Here is a 16,701-nt window from a genome sequence, read left to right as displayed (position 1 = left end):
CAGGGCCCAATCCTGCCTCTGTGTAGAGCACTCTGTGTAGGCCTCAGGCCAAGTAGATTTTGAAAGGTCTTGAAACCAGCCACCTGTGGCTCACACCAATAATCCTAGTTACTCAGGAGGCTGAGATCTGAGGATCACAGTTCAAAGCCAGCCTGGACAGCAAAATCCATGAGATTCTTTTTTTTTTTTTTTTTTTTTTTTTGGTCGGTCATAGGGCTTGAACTCTGGGCCTGGGCGCTGTCCCTCAGCTCTTCAGCTCAAGGCAAGCGCTCTACCACTTGAGCTACAGCGCCACTTCCGGCTTTCTGGTGGTTTATTGGAGATAGGAGTCTCACGGTCTCTCCTGGGCTGGCTTTGAACCTCGATCCTCAGATCTCAGCCTCCTGAGTAGGATTACAGGCGTGAGCCACCAGCGCCCGGCGTTCTGTGAGATTCTTAATGGCCAATTAACAACCAGAAAAATCAGAAGTAGCACTGTGGTTCAAGTGGTAGAACACTTGCCTTGAGCTGAAGAGCTCAGGGAGAGTGCCCAAGCCCAATGTTCAAGCCCCAATGCAGACCCAAAAAACCCCCATCAAAACCAAAAAAAAATACCTTTGAAGTCAGTTCTAGACCAGGCACTGGTGACTCACACCTATAATCCTACCTCCTCAGGAGGCTGAGATCTGAGGATCAGGGTTCAAAGCTAGCCTGGGCAGGAAGTCTTTGAAACTCTTCTCTACACATAACCACCAGAAAACCAGAAGTGGAGCTGTGGCTCAAAGTGGAACAGTGCCTAGTCCCGAGGCCGAGAAAAAGAATAAAAGTCATCAATACACATGATTAGTCAAGGTTTCAACGGTATTGTGGGTACAAACTGGAAACTCAGCTTTCTGAGCTCCTACCAGGGAGAGGTGTGCGGTGAGCAGGAAGAAGGAACGGGGCTCTGGACGCCAGGCTGGGGCCAGCCCGACCTGCGGGGCTCAGGCCCCACCGGCCTTCTGCCTCCCTGCCGTCAGCCCCGCTTGCCTCCAGCTCACCCAGGTCAGCACAGTGCTGGGCTCCACGTGGGGTCTTGTTAACATCGGGCCTGGCGCCGGGAACCCAGGTTCTGGGCTCAAAGCCGGCACCAGGCCTGGCCGCGGGTCCGGGGCCACTGCCCGCTGCGCTGGGAGAGGCTGAGGCTGAGTGGTGCCTGGGGGCTGCCGCGGCCACGGGCACGGGAGGCCACGGCCCACGGGCAGCCACGGCGCATGGGCAGCCAGGGCCACACGGGCGGCCAGGACACACGGGCGGCCACGTGCACGGGAGGCCACGGCCCACGGGCAGCCACGGAGCACGGGCGGCCAGGGCCACACGGGCGGCCAGGACACACGGGCGGCCAGGACACACGGGCGGCCAGGACACACGGGCAGCCAGGACACATGGGCGGCCAGGACACACGGGCAGCCAGGACACACGGGCGGCCAGGACCACACGGGAGACCACGGCCCATGGGCGGCCAGGGCCACACGGGCGGCCAGGACACACGGGCAGCCAGGACACACGGGCGGCCAGGACACACGGGCGGCCAGGACACACGGGCAGCCAGGACACACGGGCGGCCAGGGCACACGGGCGGCCAGGGCCACAGGGGCGGCCAGGGCACATGGGCAGCCAGGGCACACGGGCAGCCAGGGCCACAGGGGCGGCCACGGCACACGGGAGGCCACGGCCCATGGGCGGCCAGGACACACGGGCGGCCAGGACACACGGGCGGCCAGGGCACACGGGCGGCCAGGACACACGGGCGGCCAGGGCCACAGGGGCGGCCACGGCACACGGGCGGCCAGGACACACGGGCGGCCAGGGCCACAGGGGCGGCCAGGACACACGGGCGGCCACGGCACACGGGCGGCCACGGCACACGGGCGGCCAGGACACACGGGCGGCCAGGACACACGGGCGGCCAGGACACACGGGCGGCCACGGCACACGGGCGGCCAGGACACACGGGCAGCCAGGACACACGGGCGGCCACGGCACACGGGCGGCCACGGCACACGGGCGGCCACGGCACACGGGCGGCCAGGACACACGGGCGGCCAGGACACACGGGCGGCCAGGGTGCACGGGCGGCCAGGGCCACACGGGCGGCCAGGGTGCTAGCTGCGGGGAGGACAGGTCCCGAGCTTGGGCCCAGGACTGGAGGTTGTGCGGCTCGAGTGGAGGCCCGGGCCTGAGTGCCTCCGTTTGCTCCTCTCCATAGAGGCTTCCCGCGCTCCGGGCGGGAGCACCGCCCGGTTCCTGGAGGCCGGCCGCACGGGGGTCTTTGGAGGCCGGGGCGGGGCGGAGGCCGGGGTCTTTGGAGGCCGGGGCGGGGCGGAGGCCGGGGTCTTTGGAGGCTGGGGCGGGGCGGAGGCCGGGTCTCGCGGAGGCCGGGCGGGGCGGAGGCCGGGGTCTTTGGAGGCCGGGGCGGGGCGGAGGCCGGGGTCTTTGGAGGCCGGGGCGGGGCGGAGGCCGGGTCTCGCGGAGGCCGCACGCGGCCCCCGGCGGCCGCAGGAATACCGCGAGAGTTCGCCCCCCCCACCGCAGTAAAACTGTCAAAGCGGGGAGGGGCGGGAGCGCGCATGTGCGCAGCGCGGCGCGCAGCCGACGCCGCCCGGACCCCGCGCCCCGGCCCCGGCCCAGGCCCGGCCCGGCCGCACCCCCCGGCGCCGCAGGTAAGCGCCGGCCGCTGGCCCGACCCAGCCTCACCCGCGTCCGCCCCGCGCGGGCCCCGGGGCCCGGCCCGTCGCCACCCGCGCCCCGCACGCCCGGACCCGCGCCGCGCCCCGCGCCGGCGCCGTCTTCCTGCCTCCTCCTACAGAAAAACGTCGCCATTTTGGTTCACTGCCTGTGTCCCCCCCGCCCTTCCGGCCGGGCGAGGCCGCGGGCCGCTGGTGACAGGTGGGGGCGACCCGCCGCCAGGTGCGCGGGGCCGGCCGAACGTGGGCTGCCCGCGGCGCCCGCCGGGCCCCGGCCCCGGCCCCGGCCTCCGCCCCGCCGCCCGGCCCCGGCCCCGGCCTCCGCCCCGCCGCCCGGCCCCGGCCCCGGCCCCGCCGCCCGGCCCCGGCCCCGGCCTCCGCCCCGCCGCCCGGCCCCGGCCCCGGCCTCCGCCCCGCCGCCCGGCCCCGGCCCCGGCCCCGCCGCCCGGCCCCGCCGCCCGGCCCCGCCGCCCGGCCCCGGCCCCGCCGCCCGGCCCCGCCGCCCGGGCCCGTGGAAGGAAGGTCTCTGCCTTCTCTGCCTCCTAGGCCGGCCGGCCTCGGGCTCCCAACTCGGAACGCTCTGCCCAGGCCTGGACTGGAAGGGGCTTGGACGGCGCCCCACCCAGCCTGGGGTCCTCCAGGCTGCGGGGACCAGCGCCTCCCTGTCTGTCCCCGGCTTTACCCGTGAGGATGGCCCCAGAGCTTGGGCCGCAGGGACCCCGGAGCGGAGGGCCGCCCGCTGGCTTCGAGCGTCGGCGGCGGGAGGACCGCACAGGGCTGGCCGGGCTCTCGCCACGAGGTGCCCCCAGCAGAAAAGCTCCTTTGGAGCGTCATCCTCTGGTGACCGCACAGTCCCATCACTGCCCTGGCGGGCTCTGGAGCCCGGGTCTCTGTTGCCAGTGTTGGTGGGAGGGTGCCTGGCTAAAGAGGGCTCATAGAAGAAAACCCAGAGCCTGTGGTGGCATCCTCTGGGTGGAGAGGCTCTGGCTGAGCACAAAGTCCAAGAAGATAGCCAGGCAGGATGGCTCAGCAGGCACGGAGACCAGTATGGGCTGCTGGTTATCAGAGAAGTGCTTGTGTGGTTGGAGGCTGGGCTGGGGTGGGAGTGTCAGCACTCACCTTGGCCATCTAATGCACCTGGAAAAAAGGATCCAATAGTGTCTGCCCGGGTAGGGTGACAATGCCTGGGCCTGGCCTAGCAAGAGCAGGTGCCAGGACCCGGCAGCCTGCGCACCAACCGCTGTGCTCACAGGTGCCGTCATCGGCCCCTCGGAGGTATGTTGCCAGCCTCCTTCCTTCTGCGCAGATCGCCTCTCCTGAGAACCATCCCTTGCCCAACCTTCAGTCCTAGGGGATGGCATGTCAACGCTAGTGAAGGGGGATGGGAATGTCACTTGGGGTAGAGTGCTTGCCTAGGATGCACAAAGCCCCGGTTCAGTTCCCCAGCACCACATGAACAGAAAAAGAGCTAGTGAAAGGTCTCAGGCCCTTTTCACTGCTTTGTGCTGTGTGTTTGTGTGTGTGTGTGCATCATGCATACACATATACATGTATGCATGCATGTGTGCGTGTGCTAGTCCTTGAACTCAGGGCCTGGATGTCTTTTTATTTTTTTGGTGGGGGGGTCCGGTCATGGGGCCTGAACTCTGGGCCTGCGTACTATCCCTCAGCTCTTCAGCTCAAGGCTAGTGCTCTACCACTTGAGCCACAGTGCCACTTCTGGCTTTTTTTTTCCTTTTTGCTTATGTGGTGCTGAGGAATTGAACACAGGGCCTCAAGCATGCAAGGCAAGCGCTCTACCACTGAGCCACCTTCCCAGCCCTGGATGTCTTTTTATTGTTGTTGGTTTTTGGGGCTTAAACTCAGGACCTGGGCACTGTCCTTGAGCTCTTTTGCTCAAGGATAATGCTCTACTACTTTGAGTCACAGCTCCACTCCTGGTTTTTTGAGTGGTTAATTGGAGATAAGAGTTTCATGGGGACTCTTCTTCCTGGGCTGGCTTCAAACCACAATCCTGAGTAGCTAGGATTATAGGCGTGAGCCACCTGTGCCTGGCTTCCCTGAGCTTTCTTTTTTTCTTTTTCTTTTCTTTTTTTTTTTTTGGGTACGGTTGTGGGGCCTGAACTCTGGGCCTGGGTGCTGTCCCTCAGCTCTTCAGCTCAAGGCTAGTGCTCTACCACTTGAGCCACAGCGCCACTTCCGGCTTTTTTCTTTTTGCTTATGTGGTGCTGAGGAATGGAACCCAGGGCCTCATGCATGCAAGGCAAGTGCTCTACTACTGAGCCACCTTCCCAGCCCCCTGAGCTTTCTTTTTGCTCAAGGCTGGGACTCTACCACTTGAGCCACAGCTCCACTTACGACTTTTTTGGTGGTCAGTTGGAGATGAGAGTCTCATGGACTTTCCTGCCTGGGCTAGTTTTGAACGGTGATCAGATCTCAGCCTCCTGAGTGGCTGGGATGACAGCACCCAGCTGCTTTGTTATGCCTTTTGGATTATCTGAGAAGACGTTGGCTTTGAAGCCTCTACCGTGAGTCGGAAACTCGTTATCACTTGCTTTTCCAAGTGATGGACACTGGAAGCCAAGTCTCCTTTCTGACCAGAGGGGTTGGCAGAGGCAGGCTCTAAGGCATCCCCCATGAAGGTCCTGAGTTGGGTCTCTCAGGCTCATAGATCTGTGTGTTTGCTCTGCAGAGATGACTGACCCCTTCTGTGTTGGAGGAGGCCGCCGGCTCCAGGGGTCTGGCAAGAGTGGATCTGGGAAGGGTAGCGGCCGGAAGGAGGCTCGACTTCCCATGCTGCAAGACCCACTGAAGCTGGGTAAGGGGTTAGTGCCAACATCAACTCCAGGGAGTCAAGTAGGCAGGGGTGACCTGGGTATCCCGATGGGCCTGGGGCGGGGGTGGAGACTGACTTGGATATAGCCTGAGGTCTGGGCTTTTATCCTGGGTGGGCAGACATTCTTGTGCCTTGGTGTTGGTGAGCTCAGTCAAGACTCCTTAAGTCTACTGCCCCTGGGTGGCTGGTGATGCTGTGCAGCCCCTGAGCATTGCTGCATCCTGTGTCACAGGGATGCCAGTGGCCCACAGTGGACAGACAGTGCCTGGCCAGGCCCCACTCTGCTTTGACCCAGGAAGTCCAACCAGTGACAGGACAGAAGGGAAGAAAAAGGGGCGGCCGAAAGCCGAGAACCAGGCCCTCCGAGACATCCCTGTGAGCTACCCGAGGGTTGGGGTAGGATTTACGCTGGGTCAGCTTGTGAGGGCCACTGCCCTGCTTAAAACTGCCTTCAGCTATCCCGTGTCATCTCTGAGTTTGAGCATGTCTCCTGGGGTCCTTGCATCTGATGTGCAGTGAGGTCCCAGGGGACCACATCAGTGGCCCCCGGCAGAGGTCTGGAGTAGGACTTAAGTTCTCACTGTGGTCCTGAGATGGAGGGCTTACATGGCTTCTGTGCCCTACAGGCCTGGGGAGGGCTCTAAGTCTGGCACTCAGGTTGAAGAGGGCTGAGTGGCTGAGGGTTAGCTGCTTTGTCTTTCCCTATGCCCAGCTCTCCTTGATGAACCAGTGGAAAGATGAATTCAAGGCACATTCAAGGGTGAAGTGTCCAAACTCGGGGTGCTGGCTGGAGTTTCCCAGCATCTACGGGCTCAAGTACCATTACCAGCGGTGCCAAGGGGTAAGGGGCTGTGGGTTGGGAAAGAGGAGGCCTGGGGGTGTGTCTGGGCAGAGGTCCCCCGGGCCCCGTCCCACACCTGCCCTCCCTGCCCAGGGCGCCATCTCAGATAGGCTGGCCTTTCCTTGCCCCTTCTGCGAGGCCGCGTTCACCTCCAAGACCCAGCTGGAGAAGCACCGGATTTGGAATCACATGGACCGTTCCCTGCCTGCCCCCAAGCCTGGCCCGGTCAACAGGCCGGTCACCATCAGCCGGCCTGTCGGGGTCAGCAAGCCCATCGGAGTGAGCAAACCCGTCAGTATTGGCAAGCCAGTGGGGGTCAGCAAGCCTATTGGTATCAGCAAGCCGGTCACAGTCAGCAGGCCCGTGCCGGTCACCAAACCTGCGCCGGTCACAGTCAGCAGGCCCGTGCCGGTCTCCAAGGCCATGCCAGTCACCAGACCGGTGCCGGTCACCAAGCTTGTGACAGTGACAAAGCCTGTGCCAGTCACTAAGCCAGTGCCGGTCAGCAGGCCTGTTGTGGTCAGCAAGCCAGTGCCGGTCAGCAGACCCATTGCCATCAGCAGACATACACAACCCTGCAAAATGTTACTTCTGACCAAGTCTGAAAACAAAACACCTCGTGCCACAGGGAAGAACAGCAGTAAGAAAAGGTATAGGAACTCGCTTCTGGGTGGGCAGTCCTGGGCTGGGCCTGAGGGTACATGGGGCAGGCCCAGGCCTGCCTGGCCTTCATCCTTCCCATTCCCTGCAGGGCTGCAGACAGCCTGGATGCCTGCCCCATCCTGCCCAAGCAGGCAAGGTCAGAGAATGGGGAGTTTGGCCCATCCTCCACGGGTCAGAGCCCAACTTTCCAGCCAAGTGCAGGCTCCAGTCACAGCTCTGCACTGTCGGGGAGCAGGTCCTCAGCTGGAAGAGAGCTGCTCCGCTCTCCAGGCCCTTTGTCCTCACCTGAGGAGGACCCGGAGCGCACAAAGCACAGTAAGATGGAAGTGGAAGGGGCAGTGGTGGGGTGGGGCCTGACCTCCCAATCGTTATTTGACCAGAATCTTGGTCCTCGCTTTCTCTCCTCCGAGTCAGGAAGGAAACAGAAAACACCCAAAAAGTTCACAGGGGAGCAGCCGTCCATCTCAGGGACATTTGGGCTCAAAGGTGAGACTCCAGTTAGCTGGATACTTCCAGCTTGGGTGTGTCCACATAGGTGCCAGCAATTAGCCTCTACCTCCCACACTGTATGTGTCCACAGGCTTGGCCAAAGCTGAAGACAAGGCCCGGATTCACCGCTCCAAGAGGCAGGAGGGGCCGGGCTCTGATGAGCGGAAGAAGGTGCCAGCCACTCCCATCACTGTCTGCAAGGAGTCAGCAGCTCCTGTGGCCCACCCAGCCCCAGGTGGGGGCTGCCTGCAGGGGCCCAGGGCAAGTCTCCATGGTGGGCTGGATCCCGTGGTGCAGGCATGGGGGCCAACCGTGCTGCCTAGGTGCTGCCCCTGGTGTCCAGGGTGTCCCCTGGTGTCCACAAGCCCGTGGCCTGGCCCTGCCTCACAGGTGTCCCTGAGGAGCAGTGGCAGCGAACCATCCATGAACGGGGGGAGGCTGTATGCCCCACCTGTAATGTGGTCACCCGGAAGACCCTTGTGGGACTCAAGAAGCACATGGAAGTGTGTCAGAAGGTAAGGTGGACCCGGGAGGAGCCCCAGTGGAGGTGCCCGGGCTTCTTGAGCCGAGCGGCTCATGGCTGGGCTGTCTGTAGCTTCAGGAGGCACTCAAGTGCCAACACTGCCGGAAACAGTTCAAGTCCAAGGCCGGCCTCAACTACCACACCATGGCAGAACACAGCGCTAAGGTATGCTGCCCGCCCCGCCCTGGCCTGCTCACCTCCCACCCACCCTCTGGCTTCTCCCCATGCCAGTCCTCGGACCCATGAGGCCCAGCCCTTGGGCCGGTGTCAGTCCTGAGGTTCCCTTTATCCCCAGGCCAGCGATGCTGAGACCTCTGAGGGTGGGGAACAAGAAGAAAGAGAGCGGCTCCGGAAGGTGCTGAAGCAGATGGGGCGGTTGCGCTGCCCCCAAGAGGTTGGTGCAGGGCCTCTGCGGGGTGCTGTACCGGGTGCTCTGTGCGGGGTGCTCGCAGGGTCGGTGCCGGGTGCTCTGTGCGGGGTGCTCGCAGGGTCGGTGGAGGGGCCTGTGTAGGGTGCTCATGGGTCGGCGGAGGGGCCCGTGCGGGTGCTCACAGGGCTGGTGGAGGGGTCTGTGTGGGGTGCTCACAGGGCCGGTGGAGGGGTCTGTGCGGGTGCTCACGGGGTCTGTGGAGGGGTCTGTGCAGGGTGCTCACAGGGCCGGTGGAGGGGTCTGTGCGGGTGCTCACAGGGCTGGTGGAGGGGTCTGTGCGGGTGCTCACAGGGCCGGTGGAGGGGTCTGTGCGGGGTGCTCACAGGGCTGGTGGAGGGGTCTGTGCGGGGTGCTCACAGGGCCGGTGGAGGGGTCTGTGCGGGGTGCTCACGGGGTCTGTGGAGGGGTCTGTGCGGGGTGCTCACAGGGCCGGTGGAGGGGTCTGTGCGGGTGCTCACAGGGCCGGTGGAGGGGTCTGTGCGGGTGCTCACAGGGCCGGTGGAGGGGTCTGTGCGGGGTGCTCACAGGGCCGGTGGAGGGGTCTGTGCGGAGTGCTCACAGGGCCGGTGGAGGGGTCTGTGCAGGTGCTCACGGGGTTGGTAGAAGGGTCTGTGCGGGTGCTCACGGGGTCTGTGGAGGGGTCTGTGCGGGTGCTCATGGGTCGGCGGAGGGGCCCGTGCGGGTGCTCACAGGGCTGGTGGAGGGGTCTGTGTGGGGTGCTCACAGGGCCGGTGGAGGGGTCTGTGTGGGGTGCTCACGGGGTCTGTGGAGGGGTCTGTGCGGGTGCTCACAGGGTTGGTAGAAGGGTCTGTGCAGGGTGCTCACAGGGCCGGTGGAGGGGTCTGTGCGGGGTGCTCACAGGGTCTGTGGAAGGGCCTGTGCGGGGTGCTCACAGGGCTGGTGGAGGGGTCTGTGCGGGTGCTCACAGGGTCTGTGGAGGGGTCTGTGCGGGGTGCTCACAGGGCTGGTGGAGGGGTCTGTGCGGGTGCTCACAGGGCCGGTGGAGGGGTCTGTGCGGGGTGCTCACAGGGTCTGTGGAAGGGCCTGTGCGGGGTGCTCACAGGGCTGGTGGAGGGGTCTGTGCGGGTGCTCACAGGGCTGGTGGAGGGGTCTGTGCAGGGTGCTCACAGGGCTGGTGGAGGGGTCTGTGCAGGGTGCTCACAGGGCCGGTGGAGGGGTCTGTGCGGAGTGCTCACAGGGCCGGTGGAGGGGTCTGTGTGGGGTGCTCACAGGGCCGGTGGAGGGGTCTGTGCGGGTGCTCACAGGGCCGGTGGAGGGGTCTGTGCGGGTGCTCACAGGGCCGGTGGAGGGGTCTGTGCGGGTGCTCACGGGGTCTGTGGAGGGGTCGGTGGAGGGTGCTCACGGGGTCGGTGGAGGGGTCTGTGCAGGGTGCTCACGGGGTCTGTGGAGGGGTCTGTGCGGGTGCTCACAGGGCCGGTGGAGGGGTCTGTGCAGGGTGCTCACAGGGCCGGTGGAGGGGTCTGTGCAGGGTGTTCACGGGGTCTGTGGAGGGGTCTGTGCGGGGTGCTCACAGGGCCGGTGGAGGGGTCTGTGCGGGTGCTCACGGGGTCTGTGGAGGGGTCTGTGGAGGGGTCTGTGCGGGTGCTCACAGGGCCGGTGGAGGGGTCGGTGGAGGGTGCTCACGGGGTCTGTGGAGGGGTCTGTGCGGGGTGCTCATGGGGTCGGTGGAGGGGCCTGTGTGGGGTGCTCATGGGGTCTGTGGAGGGGCCTGTGCGGGGTGATTAGAGGGTTTGTGGAAGGTGCTCACCAGGTCTGTGGAAGGGCCTGTGCGGGGTGCTCACATAGGACTCAGGATTTGGTGCCTCATCAATCCCTTACTCAGCTGTACTCTGGACCTCCAGGGCTGCGGGGCTGCCTTCTCCAGCCTCATGGGCTATCAGTACCACCAGCGGCGCTGTGGTAAGCCACCCTGCGAGGTGGACAGCCCCTCCTTCCCTTGCGCCCACTGCAGCAAGACATACCGCTCCAAGGCTGGCCACGACTACCATGTGCGCTCAGAACACACAGCCCCGGTGAGTGCGGTGTATCCAGTGTCTTTATGGCTCTTGTGTGGTCTGTGCTGTGTACAGGCTCCTTCCTGGGTGCTGTGCATCTGTTTACGTGTCCACGTGTGGCCTGATACGTGTGATCCTTTGTTTTTTTTTTTTTTTTGGGTCCGGTGTGGGGCCTGAACTCTGGGCCTGGGTGCTGTCCCCTCAGCTCTTCAGCTCAAGGCTAGTGCTCTACCACTTGAGCCACAGTGCCACCTCCGGCTTTTTGCTTATGTGGTGCTGAGGAATCGAACCTAGGGCCTCATGCATGCAAGGCAAGCGCTCTACCACTGGGCCACCTTCCCAGCCCCCCTTTATTTGTTTTTTTGTTTTTTGTGTTTTTTTTGGTCTAGTTGTGGAGCCTGAACTCGGCCTGGGTGCTGTCCCGCTCTTCAGCTCAAGGCTAGCACTCTACCACTTGAGCCACAGCGCCACTTCCGGCTTTTTTTCTTTTTTTTGCTTATGTGGTACTGAGGAATTGAAGCCAGGGCCTCAGGCATGCAAGGCAAGCGCTCTACCACTGAGCCATCTTCCCAGCCCTGATCCCTTCCTTTAAAAGTTACCCAAGCAGCCAGGTGCTGATTGCTCACGCCTATAATCTTAGCTACTCAATAGGATGAGATCTGAGAATCACAGTTCAAAGCCAGACAAGGAAGTCTATGAGACTCTTATCTCCAAATAACCATCAGAAAACTGGAAGCAGAGCTGTGGCTCAAGTGGTAGAGCACTAGACCTGAGAATAAAAGCTCAGAGACACTGCCTAGGCTCAGAGTTCAAGCCCCACAATCACCATCACCACCAATAAATTACCCTAGGTCTTGTGTTCTGGTAAGAGGGAGTATGGAGCCAGGTGCCGTGGCTCACGCCTGTCATCCTAGCGACTCAGTAGACTGAGATCTGAGGATCGCGGTTCAAAACCAGTCTGGGCAGGAAAGTCTGTGAGACTCTTATCCCCAGTTAACTACCAGAAAACCAAGGAAGGGTGCTGTGGCTCAAGTGGTAGAGCGCTAGCCTTGAGCTGAAGAACTGAGGGACAGAGCCCAGGCCCAGAGTTCAAGACCCAGGACCCCCCCCCCCCCCCCACACACACAAAAATCCCTGTGTAACTCTTACCTCCAATTAAGCACTCAAAAACCAGAAGTGGTGTTGTGGCTCAAGTGGTAGAGCACTATCCTTGAACTGAAGAGGCTCAGGGACAGCGCCCAGGTCCTGAGTTCAAGCGCCCCAACCGACCAAAAAGAAAAAGAAGGAGCATGGGAGCCTGGGGCTTCATCTTTGCTGGCACTACTTATGTGGTCTACATCCTTCTCATACCTGCATGCACCCTGCATGCCTCCCTGGGCTTACAATGGCCACGCACGGTCTGCACCTCATGGTCTCTGTAGCTATCCTGTGTTTTACTGTGGTCTCTGTGTGTCTCTCTTTGCTCTCCAGCCCTCTGAGGAGCCCACAGATAAGACCCCTGAGGCTGAAGACCTGGGTGTGGAGCGGACCCCAAGTGGCCGTATTCGCCGCACTTCGGCCCAGGTTGCTGTGTTCCACTTGCAGGAGATTGCTGAGGATGAATTGGCTCATGACTGGACCAAGAGGCGCATGAAGGATGACCTTGTGCCCGAGACTGCACGGGTGAGCAGCCCACCCGAGTGTTGGACAGCACTGGGAGCCACGGCCACTCCCAGGTTCTTCCCTCAAAGCTGCTGGCCTCCTGTCTGGCCAGGCCTTGCCTCATTTCAGAGGCCTCCATGACGGCTGTGCCCGTGGGGCCTTGATCATCTGCCTGTCCTGTTACTGAGGGGCCTTGAGCCTGCTGCAGAAACACATGTCAGCGCAGTGACACCTTAGCCTAGGCCTCAACAGGTGTTCTGCCTGGCTTTGCAGCTCAACTACACCCGGCCAGGCCTGCCCACACTCAATCCCCAGCTGCTGGAGGCGTGGAAGAGCGAAGTCAAAGAGAAGGGCCACGTGAACTGTCCCAATGACGTGAGCTGGGGCTGTGGATGGTGTGGGAGGTGGGCTCCGGCACAGAGGGCCCAGGCATAGCTTCAGGCCGCAGCCGAGGCTGAGGCAGGCCTGTGAGGAGGTGCCCCCCCTCAGAGTGAGGCCCTGCTTCTGACCTGGGCTCCTGCAGTGCCTTAGGTGATGACCCACTGAAGAAGGGGCCTCAACCTCGAGCCCCACATACCTGGCCTGTCCACACCCTAAGATGCCTAGGGGTAGTGCCCCTGCACTGTCTCAACGAGGTCCTGGAACTCCCTGGGGCTGAGGTGTGGGGTGCCCTGACAGGGCCGCCCCATGGCTTTCTCCCGCCTGCAGTGCTGTGAAGCCATCTACTCCAGTGTGTCTGGACTCAAGGCCCATCTTGCCAGCTGCAGCAAGGTCAGTGCTGGGGCCTCCCCGCAGCAGGGTGGGGTACTTACAGCACTTACAACCCTCTCCTACCAGGGGTCCGTGCTTATCAGTGTGAATCCTATCTTGGCCACGAATCTGTCAGTTTCAGGTCTTGCACTGGTGCTCCTTATCGGTGTGGATACAGTGTTCACTCTGACCTGGACACGGGGCATGCTAGTTTGATAGGAGGACCTGTCGCTGGGGCACCTGCTTCTTCCCACTCCTTCACCTTACCTTTTGCATCCCCTGTGGCAGGGATGGCTCAGTGGGCCTCCTGAAGGGTGGTCTTAGGGGTCCTTGGAGCCTACCCATTGTATAAATATCTTGGCATGGAGACAGTGCGCTTCTCTGGCTGCATCTGCCCCTATCCATTAGCAGCTGAGCCAGGGCTGGGCCAGATCCAGTGATTTGGTTGGTCCTCATGGGTTGAGGACTATATTGCTTTGTGTTGCAGGGGGACCACCTGGTGGGGAAATACCACTGCCTGCTGTGCCCCAAGGAGTTCAGCTCTGAGAGTGGTGTCAAGTACCACATCCTCAAGACCCATGCAGAGGTGTGAAAGCAATGCTCTGGGCTTGTGCCTGGGGTCATGTGGTGCAGAGTGGGTATCTCTGATGGTGTACATGTGTTTTCTTCTCAAAGTGGTGCCTAGCTTCCTGGAAGGGCCACAAGGCCTAGTTGTCCTGGGTGGCGCCCTGAGCAGGAGCCTCTTTGGATGGAAGCCCTGCCCCTAGTTACTTGGGGTTGAAGGTGGCTGCCTGAAGGTGGCTATGTCTAGCTTTGGGGCAGGTCTCTGGTTTTTACTGCTGCTTTTCTTTCCCCAGAACTGGTTTCGGACCTCAGCTGACCCACCTACCAGACACAGGAGCCAGGACTCCTTGATGACCAGGAGAGAGAAGAAAAAAAGTCTAGCAAGCGGGAAGAAGCGGGGCCGTAAGCCCAAGGAGTGGTCCCCAGAGGAGTCTGAGTCCAAGCTGCCTCTCCATCGGGACGACTGGTCTCCAGGAGCCAGGGACAAGGGGGCCCGGGGCTGTATTGGGCGGAAGGTTGGAGCTGGAAAGTCCCCAGAAAAGTGAGCCTCTGGGGGCCCTGCCACCAGGCGGCCATCAAGCCCCACTCTCTTGAGAATAGGGGGCCAGTTTTGATCTTCGGTCTCCACTCCCCTACCCTTGCCCATCTGTTCAGTGGGAGGCACCAGCTTCTCCTCCCCTCCCTGAAGTAGCCCTTCCTGTTCAGGCTGGCTTGGCACATCCGGACTGGGCGCCCCAGGGTGTCTGCGGCAGCAGCAGAAGTGCAATAGTCCGGGGTACCAGCTCTTCCCACAGGCTGCACAAGATCCTGGCAGGGCTTGGGCCTTGGCACCATGAGTGCGGTAGTGCAGTGCGTTCAGAAGGTCTTGAGTCCCTGCTGTGCCCCTCGGGGGGGCCCCCCCAAGGCTTAGGTCTGAGCCTGACCCAGTGGTTCTGGCTGATGCGGGCACCTGAGCCGCTGGCTGTCACCGTCCGGGCCTCCCTCACCTTCACCCAACACTGGAACTCCAGTGTCCCCAGCTACCTCCCAGGACAGACCCCGTCCAACCACTGCCATACTGACCTGACAGCCACCTGCCCTCCCCCAGCCACCCTCTCAGACCCTTTCCTTTTGTTTCTACCTCTCTGGGCCTGCCCCTCTGTCATTCCTACTGTGCTTCAAGCCACACCCTCCTCGCCTGTGTGCTCACGGTACAAGCAGCCCCACTGCTTGTTCGCCTGCTGAGAGAGCTGGGCACCCAGCTGCCTGCCTGCCACCTGCCTGAGAGCCTGATGTTTTCTGCCTCTAGTCTTCTGCTCCTGAAGCTGTAAACCTGAGATGGGCAGCCTGAAGCAAAAGGGTGGGGCGAGGGCTGGGCAGAAGGGACCCATAATGTGTGGCTTCCGTGGGAGCAGCCTGGGCTTACCATGCCCCCCCGGCCAGAGGCCTGGCTTGGGGAAAGCCCTCCCTCTCCTCAATCAGCTTGCATGTGTGCTGGCTTGGTCATCTGAAATGAGGAACCAAAGGCCAATGATGGGTGAGGTCTCAGCCAAGGTGCAGCCCTTTGGGGTTCAGGAGGGCCAGGTCTGCCAGATGGGCAGGGGCAGGGGCTGGTCTCCTGGGGTGGTAGCCCTGCATGCAGCCTCATCGGGTGGCCTCTTTCTTGGCCTAAAAGTTCCAGACCATTTGCAGAGAGGAGGCTGGGAAGGGCTGGGTGAGGTGTTTTTCAGTGGGGGGAGGGCTGAGGGATCAGGCTCTGATCCTGGATGATGTGAATTTTGATATTGCCTGTGTGCGTGTCTTGGGTGTTGTGGATGCCAGTCTTGTTGCTGTGACAAGTAACAACTTTTTTAAAATTCTGTTTTTTATAAAAAAAAATACATTTTGACATTTTGGTGCTAAGGGTGTCCTGGTGCCAGAGATGGGGCTGGGCTGGGGCTCTGGCCAAGGCCTCTCTGCTGTCCAGTGGGCAGTATTGACCCCAGCATCCCTTTTGCCTCTGAGGAGGAGGGCTCCAGGAGACTTGGGGGTGAGGCTGCTCTACTCTTACTATCTGGGAGGGATCTACCTCTAGGTAGCCCTGGCCAGATGGGCTGGTGTAGCGTGGGCTCCCTTACTCCCATACTCCTTGATCTGATCAAAAGATGGCTGCACTGGTAGAAATGGGTATGATCTCTGGGCACCGGTAGCTCATGCCTGTAATCCTAGCTACTCAGGAGGCTGAGATCTGAGGATGGTGGTTCAAAGCCAGCCCAGGCAGGAAAGTGAGTGAGACTATCTCCAGTGAACCACCAGAAAACTGGAAGTGGCTCTGAGGCTTGAAGTGGTAGAATACTTGCCTTGAGCAAAAGAGCTCGGGGACAGCACCCAGAGTTCAAGCCCCGTGACCTACAAAAAAGAAAAAAGTGGCTATGGGTATGATCTAGTGTCAAAGGGTAAGTGGAGGCTTTTGAGCAGTAGTACGCAGCTAGGTAGGGGAAAGGAGGACCAGGTAGGTGTACTTTGCCCTTGTTATTATGGCAGAGAAAGTTGTACCCCAACACCTCTGTATAGCATGGCCGCCCACCCCAGCCTGTCCAGGTACTTGGCACTTGGAAGGCAGCCCTTGAAGCCTACAGGAAATCCTGGCGTGGGAAATGGAGATCCTGGGTGACTTGATATTTAGCACTTTAACTCCCTTCTTTGTCTTTGAGGTCAGCGAGGATGGGAGCTGCTGTCAGAAGTGGCTGTTGGTTGGCCCCCCCTTTCCACACTGGCCGGCCAGCCGGTCTGCGGGCCTCCCCGCGGGCGGGCTCCGCGTGCCTACCTCCCAGCTCTGGCCCCGTGCCCCGGCCCCCGCGGCGGCCCCAGGGTCCGGGCGCGGACCCTCAGCGCAGACCTACCTCTGGCGGGCCGCCCTCCCGCCCCGGCACTTTAGTTGGGCAGGGCTCTGGCGGAGGTTCCGGTTCTCAGTACGCAAGTGCATTTTGGAAGACAGGTTCCAGCTATCCCGTGTAACCCTGTGTATAACGCGCACGCAACACGCGCGCATGCGCCGCCGCGCACAGACAGATCCGCTCTCTACAAAGTGTTTATTTGCCAGGTGGTGACGGAGGTGAGCCGGCCCGGCCCGCGGCGCGGGAGGCCCGGGGGGAGGAGGGCGGGCCGTCCGCTGTACGGATGAAAAGTGACTATCAATAAATGTCTATTGCTTTTTCCAGGCCTGGTGCGGCTGAGTTTGTGGGGGAGGGGGCGGCGCTCGGGCGCCGCGCGGCCTTGTGGGGCT

General features: G+C 61.8%; 1 protein-coding gene across 9 annotated transcripts; it reads left to right on the top strand.

Moving 5' to 3' along the window:
* Positions 1-2,596: 2,596 nt before the first annotated feature.
* On the top strand, positions 2,597-16,606 carry LOC138841580 (zinc finger protein 512B). Of its 9 annotated transcripts, none has more exons than XM_070042355.1 (17): positions 2,598-2,681; positions 5,398-5,523; positions 5,774-5,916; positions 6,254-6,382; positions 6,476-7,032; positions 7,134-7,360; positions 7,460-7,531; positions 7,626-7,769; positions 7,925-8,049; positions 8,130-8,222; positions 8,353-8,451; positions 10,350-10,520; positions 11,973-12,164; positions 12,417-12,518; positions 12,852-12,914; positions 13,381-13,479; positions 13,751-16,606. In XM_070042355.1, exons 2-17 carry the CDS (start codon positions 5,400-5,402, stop codon positions 14,000-14,002), a joined length of 2,592 nt encoding a protein of 863 aa, XP_069898456.1. In that variant the 5' UTR covers positions 2,598-2,681; positions 5,398-5,399; the 3' UTR covers positions 14,003-16,606. The 9 variants fall into 9 exon arrangements, with proteins under 9 accessions (XP_069898450.1, XP_069898459.1, XP_069898456.1 ...); XM_070042353.1 differs by having other exon boundaries at positions 7,626-7,808; positions 12,822-12,914; XM_070042349.1 differs by having other exon boundaries at positions 2,597-2,681; positions 6,254-7,032; positions 7,626-7,808; positions 12,822-12,914.
* The last annotated feature ends 95 nt before the right edge of the window (positions 16,607-16,701 follow it).

This window comes from Dipodomys merriami, unplaced genomic scaffold (genome assembly GCF_024711535.1).
Source record: "Dipodomys merriami isolate MVZ:Mamm:240054 unplaced genomic scaffold, mDipMer1.0.p SCAF_322, whole genome shotgun sequence".
NCBI lineage: Eukaryota > Metazoa > Chordata > Mammalia > Rodentia > Heteromyidae > Dipodomys > Dipodomys merriami.
Note: the sequence above shows the minus strand (reverse complement) of the source record. Positions and strands in the feature narration are given on the sequence as shown.

Coding starts and splice junctions, on each gene's coding strand:
- LOC138841580 (XM_070042349.1), top strand. CDS start 5,400: ATGACTGACCCCTTCTGTGTTGGAGGAGGCCGCCGGCTCCAGGGGTCT. Junction 5,917..6,253: donor AGGCCCTCCGAGACATCCCT/GTGAGCTACCCG, acceptor CCCTATGCCCAG/CTCTCCTTGATGAACCAGTG. Junction 7,361..7,459: donor CCCGGAGCGCACAAAGCACA/GTAAGATGGAAG, acceptor CCTCCGAGTCAG/GAAGGAAACAGAAAACACCC.